General features: G+C 37.6%; 1 protein-coding gene across 4 annotated transcripts in view; it reads left to right on the top strand.

Moving 5' to 3' along the window:
- The window catches only part of kif18a (kinesin family member 18A), a 37,898-nt gene that overhangs the window by 2,663 nt on the left and 28,023 nt on the right, over positions 1 to 7,212 (top strand). For all 4 annotated transcript variants that reach the window (XM_085155131.1, XM_085155122.1, XM_085155113.1 and 1 more), the window contains exons 3-6: positions 329 to 486; positions 813 to 917; positions 1,907 to 2,017; positions 2,122 to 2,319. In XM_085155131.1, the coding sequence (XP_085011257.1) occupies positions 329 to 486; positions 813 to 917; positions 1,907 to 2,017; positions 2,122 to 2,319 (572 nt within the window). The remainder of the gene's footprint in view (positions 1 to 328; positions 487 to 812; positions 918 to 1,906; positions 2,018 to 2,121; positions 2,320 to 7,212) is intronic.

Raw genomic sequence — 7,212 nt, 5'->3', positions numbered from 1 at the left:
ATATTTTGGTGCAATTGACTTAGCCAAAAAAAAGAAATTACTTTGTATAGTTCTGTATACAAAGAGAAAAACTGTGTTTGCTCAAGAACATATAAAAAAAATTACAAAATTTCTTCCTTGGAAGAAAATTTTAAAACATTGGAGGCTGGCTTGAGACTTTTAAATAGTGTAAGTTCAGTCTTCCTTTTGGATATACTTGATACTTCCATTGCTCACATTCCAAGTTTTTCACGTTACATGTTTGGTTATGCTCTTTTCAAAGCAAGCTTTATGCTGAAACTGTTTTTGTAGAGTTTTCTGTAACTCTTAATTACTTTTTCACTTGCAGTGTTTGCCTATGGTGCTACCGGAGCAGGCAAGACACATACCATGTTAGGTTCACAAAATGACCCTGGGGTCATGTACCGCACAATGAAAGAGCTCTTCAAACGCATGGATGACGCCAAGGAGGAGAAGGAGTTTGCAGTTGCATTTTCATATCTTGAAGTGAGTATTAGATTCTTTATTTTTACCTTTATTTTTACTTTGCTTTATTCTTCTTGTTGTTTATGGAATGTTGTTTCTTACGTTGTTTGTTTGTGCAACATATTAATCACTGTGTCAAGTCTGGATAGTCAGACTTGTACAGAAGACTTTAAGTTGTAAAATGTGTTCTCAACCTACACTGCTTGTATGTAAAGGTATCGCAGCAGGTATGCATTCATGATTTCTACACCTTGCAGTATCATTGTGTCTGAAAGCTTTTACCTGACCATACATTTTTGTCTTTGTGTGGTTTCATAGTGTTTTGTTGTATTTGCACGTGTTCACAGGTTTACAATGAACAGATCAGAGATTTGTTGGCTAACGCAGGACCTCTTGCAGTCAGGGAGGACAGTTCTAAAGGAGTGGTTGTACAAGGCCTCACACTGCATAAGGTCAGTACTACCATCTATTATTTAAAAAACCACACAAAACACTTCCATGCATGCACTTCTGTTGAAAAATGCCCGTCCTTTTAAAAACATTAAAAGACTGCATGAAAGTGAGCAATATTTGGGTAAAAACAGGTGGTGCTAGCTCATTGTATAATAAGCATGAAACCTGTGTAGCTCATCTTGGGCCAGGACACAGGAGCAGGTTGGAAAAAATAATAATAATTGTCTTTTCTTTTTCTTTTTTTTATGAAATAAAAGCTATATGGGAGAAAACAAATTTAAATTTGCACTTTGTGATGTCAGCAGTTGTAAAGATTAACTTCTGTTTGTTCAACTATCTTTCCATTTAACCAGAAACTTGCAAATCAGTAAACTACTGCTTTCATTAAAATTGTTCTCCAGAATTGCTCAGTGGTGGTTCCATATAGGGAAATATATCATAGCACTTGTTCTTGTAATGTATAATTATTACATTGTGTTACACATTATATTATATACCATAATATATTTTATATATGTTTATTTGAGCAGGCTGGTGCTTTAAATGGATTCCTCTGCCAATGTGACTAACCAGAATCACTACTTCATGACTACTTGAGATGGTGCTTATCAAATGAATGAGGAATTTAACTCACTTATGTTGCAGAAGAAGGAACTCACAGGGGATAAAGGCAGGGGAAAGCAAATCACAAAGCTAATTAAATGAATTGCCTCATTATTAAGACTGAGAAATAATGATATTGCACAGAAACACGTGGAAAAAATGTAAATGTCTGAATAAAAGCATGTTTAGGTGTATGTTTTATTTCGTCAGGGGCGGATATGATGTATCACAGATTATCTTGCAGTATTAGACTGCGTTTCACTTAATTATCGTATCATGGTTGCTACTGTGCGAAATGTATTTTGATGGCAGTGCACTACAAGTTATTTTCCCCTGTGTGGCGTCCTGTGTATGTTCACGTCTTTGTTTTTGTTTTTACCGACAGCCCAAATCTGCAGAGCAGATTCTCGAGGCTTTGGATTCTGGCAATCGAAACAGGACACAACACCCGACTGATATGAACGCCACCTCTTCTCGTTCCCATGCTGTATTTCAGGTAAGCTAAATGACCAGAAATCATCAATAAATTAAGATATAAATACTAATGTATATAAAATACTAATAACCTTGAATGAACTTTGTTCTGTTGTTTTCCTCCAGATATATTTGAGACAGCAGGACAAAACTGCCAGCCTCAATCATAATGTATGTGTTGCCAAAATGAGCCTGATTGACTTGGCAGGCTCAGAGAGAGCCAGTGCCACCAACGCTAAAGGGGCACGCTTACGAGAAGGCGCTAACATCAACCGTTCACTCCTCGCCCTGGGAAATGTCATCAATGCTCTTGCTGACCCAAAGGTGAGTGAAAGTGAATGTACAAGGGACTACTTTACAATTACAACTGTTTCTGAGAGCCATTTAAAACCTTTTAAAAACATTAAAAACACTTAGTAACATTAAAAAACAATGTGTTGATAATATTGTTTCCTAACTGGCAAATAAAAGGTTTGGATGGTTACTATAAGGCAGCACCTGATGTTTTAAAACTGTAATATTGCAGTAAACAGAACCCTTAACTATAAGTATGCTCAACTCATTGTACACTTCTCGGCTTAAGCGGCTGCCATATTGCAGAGCACAAGGGTCTTGTACAAGGGTGTTTGTTATAAAAAGAGACATTTTTGACCTCAATTCTCAACCCCAAAAATCGATACAGGCCATAAAACAGCCTTTTAATGCCAATTATATTAGATATTAGATTTAGGATTGTTTAATTTTTTTTAAAAGAAAATAATTTCTTATCTTACCTTACTAGCCTTTTAGGTTATATATAGGCTCTATATATATGTTTATTAACATTACTAATAGGGCTGGGCGATATATCGAGTTTTTTAAAAATATCGATATATTTTCATACGAGATATAAGATGTGACAATATCGTTTATATCGATATAGTATATGTTACGTTATAATTATACTTGTGGAGCCGCAAGTTTGCCTCTCTTTCGTCCACTTTTGTCTCTACGAAACGTTACTTTGCCTCGCCTCTAGTGATGGGATTTCCGGCTCTTTTTAGAGGACCGGCTCTTTTGGCTCCGAACCGGCTCTTCAGGTTGTTTTGTTGCTTTAATTAATGTATTATTAACAACAATATAAAATTATGCACAAAAGGAATTATTAATGTAAAAAAAGAGTGGATTTATTTATATATGTTTATATATAAATATATGCGGTGGCCCCAAGAGACAAAGCACGTACAAACTCCAAAACACATTTCTAGCGTTAACTTAACTTCCAAAACAGAGCTACCTAGATCACTTAATTTACACAATTGAAAGCATATGTGTATTGTTTTTACGTTCTTCTGAGTTTTTACGTGTTTTGGAGTTTGTACGTGCCTTCAGAGTTCGGACGTGTTTTGAAGTTTGTATGTGCTTTGTCTCTAGGAACCACCGTAAATATACTTTTATTTATTCACTCCACATAAAATGTAATAAATAAATAAATCATATAATACAAAAACGAACTATTCACATTTCAACTTTTAACTATTTAAATTTTCAGCTTTTTGCTTTTAAACAAATTTAAAGTGAAACAACACAAAACACTGCAAATCACAACACAATTAAATATAAATTAAAATATGAAAACAAAAAGAAGATGCACATTCTCTGTCATATGGGCCTGCATGAATAAACTTTCTGAATCCTTTATCATCTGAAAATAGTTGTGGATGATTACTATACCTTTCTAATGTGACGTTTTTGGCCCTGGCTCTCTTTATCGGTCTCTCCCTCCTGCTCTGTTCCTGTGCTACTATGACTGTAACTACCGCCCCTCCCCCCTCTTCCCAGCGCAAGCACAAGGCTCGCATGCGGAGTGAAGCGGAAACAAGTGTGAGAGAGAGCGTGAGAGAAAGTAAGAAAAACAACCTACGGCTAGCGATAAGGAGCCGGCTCGCATCGTTCACGTGAAAAATGCAGCTCTAAGAGCCATTTCGTTCGCGACCGACACATCACTACTCGCCTTTCCTTCACTGAACACAACTCCCCCTCCCCCATAGCTTCACCTGCAGGCAAGGACAAGATGAACACTGCAAATCTTCGTTAACGAGTTACCGCAGATCGCCCCGTGCGTGGGGCTGGACAGCGTCAACGTGTTAGCGAGCTAACCGCGCTAACGAGCTTACCGCACTAACGACATGCAGCCTAAAATCCTTTCATTTTCTCAAAAATTGACAGTGCGCCTTATGTATGAATTCTGGTTGTTCTTACTGACCGCGAACCAATTTTATGTGGTACACAGCGCTCAGCAATCTGTCAAAAAATGTTTTAGTAGACTTTGGTAAGCTACGGAGCTGCACCGCTTGATGGATTGTCGGAGCATTACGGCTACCGTAGTCTGGAGCTTCGCGGAGTGATACGTACTGTGCTTCAACGTAATATTACCGTATTGTGTGCGTATAAGGGCCATAAATGGCACCTGTTAAGAGACATGGTTACAAAGAGGATTTCAAACTCCAGGCTGTCAGCCACGCAGTAGAACTTGGGAATAGAGCAGCTGTGAAGTTTGTCTTTGTTATTATGCTCATCTTCTTTTAGTTTACATTTTGACTGCACAATTGTGAGCTTTTTGTTATGCACAAAAACAACATTGTTTTCTTTTATTTATGGACCATTATTATTTAATAAATGCTGATAATTTATTTTTGAGTAATTTCTTCATGCACATCTACGCTGTATGTTAATAAAAGTGCCTGTGCAACATCTGGGACACAGCTTTGACTAAGAACTCTCTTCTTGTTCTTACCTTATGGCTTAAAAAAAAAATCGCGATTATATATATCATATATCGCCATCCAGCTAAAAAATAGCGAGATATGAATTTTGGGTCATATCGCCCAGCCCTAATTACTAATAAAGGAAATTGTTGATCACATGTGGCTATTCTGCTTTTTTGGATTATTTAGTAGTTTACCTTTGCATTTTAAATACAATAATACTCTTGCATTTATTCCAACTTGAACTATAATTGCCTAATTGTTAGTTAAAATTAGTTAGTAAAATAAGTTGGAGCTCTAAGGTCTACTTTAAAACTAAGTAGTAGCCCATATTACCCATATAGCCTCAAAATGATATCAAGGTATTTGAGGAAAATTTGCAACAATGTAATTTCTGTGGATATAACCAAAACATGTTCACACCGAACATGGTTTACATGTAAAGTCAATGGAAAAGTGTGATGACCTGCGATTGTTGTTCCCGCGAAAATTCGGAAGCAGATTTGCGTCGCCAAAAGTTTGACTCGCGAAAAAAAAAACCACACGCGTGAGTTTTTGTGTTGCATTTTGTGTATAAGTGTGTTTCGCGTCTACCGCTCGAGTTGGAAAAATCTGAACTCCAGCGTCAAATCGCGCCGTGACAACCAATCAGGAGCCTGGTGACGTAGCTCTGACCTAGGTCAAAGCGGCAGATCCAGCCAAAGCCCTTCATTCTTCAATGGAGGGAAGGCTAATCAACGCTGTAGCAAACAGCCCGGAGCTGGACGACACCAGCTGCTTTCTGTACCGAGACAGGAATATAAAGGACCGAGCTTGGAGGAAGATCTGTGAAGAGATCGGGCAACCTGGTAAGTTCATTCATTTCTCTTTTGAAAGTTTTCACTGACCCGGGGAAGCCGCACAAAAGCTAGCAAGCCACTGCTATTTTCCCACTGTTGTACAAATACCGTTCTGCTTTTATGCATGTTGTCATATAGGAATATATTTTATTGTTTATTAATAAACAGCACACAGTGGTCCCGCTCATCCGTCACTGCTTCGCTTTTTCGCTGATTTTTTTTATTGCACAGTACAGCATTGCATTCTGCAGCCTGATTGACAAATCTCCTCCATGTCGTGTCTCCTGCGCTTGCCAAATTTATCATGTTTGGTTTTGATAACCATCACGTCCAATAGAAAAAACAGCACAAAAACACCCATAACTATGACAATCATTCGGAAATACACACCTGCACCGCGAGGGAAAAAGGCGCACGAAAGTGGCAGGCAGGTGAAGACAAAACGCGGCATAATAATACTTTTACATTTTGCAATCTACAAAGGTTTGCACTTTGAGAATCAACTTGTGAGAACTGTGACCAATGTTCATATTTGTGGGGAAAAAAGTGTATAAAGTGCGTGGCGAGGGGCTAGTTATTCTGAGAACCCCTGCAATAAATGAGGGACCACTGTATACTCTATGATTATTATATTCAACCTGTTAACATATAATACTGTATTGATAGAGCCAACTGATTCTGCATCAGAGCATCCCCTGTTGCTTCTCCTGGCTCCCCAGTCCCTGAGCTCCTGCTGCTGCCCCCACAGGTATGTACAGCAAGCACTGATAGCTTTTTACTCTATGGGATTCCCTTGTGATCACCTTTACTAAAAAAATCTAAAACCAATCTGATTATATCCTGTTTTTTTTTTTTTCTCAATGTTGAAATGAAAATCTAGTAGAAGCCTTCTCATTTCTTTGTGTTTTGTGCTGTTTAACAGGCCCACAGAGGACGACAGCTCCAAGGCAGATGAGGGACGGGTCCCAGGACGGTCCATCGGCGGCGGAGCTGGATTTTACTTCTTAAAATCCCTATAAACCTTGAGTGGACAAACAATAGAAATTAAACTCTTTAAATAATAAATAATTTTAAAAAAACATACGAGTCAACATGAAATAGTTTAGCCTTTTAGCTTTCTGAATCATCTTTATTACATTCTATAAAAAAACATTATTTAATAATTACATTTTTTAGTAAGAAATGTAACTTTCTTTAGCTAAGAAACACAATTCCTGAATAACAAAAAAGCTTAACCTAACAAATATTAAACATGACATGTATCACGCTGTAAACATTAAAATGTTTTAATTTTCAAAGCAATGAGTAACATATTCATACATAATGTATGTAATCATGTCATGTGTTTCAACAAAGTGAAGTTAACTCTGACCTTTGGTTAACAAACAGAATTCCTCTGAAACTTCCTCAAACCAATGAGCACCATATTTCCTGCATACTGTATGCACTCATATGTTTTCCAAAAACCTTTTTGTACTACTTAGCTGTCTTGTTTTTGAAAAAGTTGTTGTATCTTATTAATGTAAGTCTCTCAAAGCGTTCACTTGACAGTCTGTTCCTTCTGGGTGTAAGCACAAGATTGCCGAGGCTAAAAAGCCTTTCGACTGGTGCGCTTGATGGTGTGGCTGTGT

The sequence above is a fragment of the Neolamprologus multifasciatus genome, chromosome 1 (assembly GCF_963576455.1).
Source record: "Neolamprologus multifasciatus chromosome 1, fNeoMul1.2, whole genome shotgun sequence".
Lineage (NCBI taxonomy): Eukaryota > Metazoa > Chordata > Actinopteri > Cichliformes > Cichlidae > Neolamprologus > Neolamprologus multifasciatus.
The sequence above is the reverse complement of the archived record's forward strand: the minus strand, read 5'-3'. Positions and strand labels throughout refer to the sequence as shown.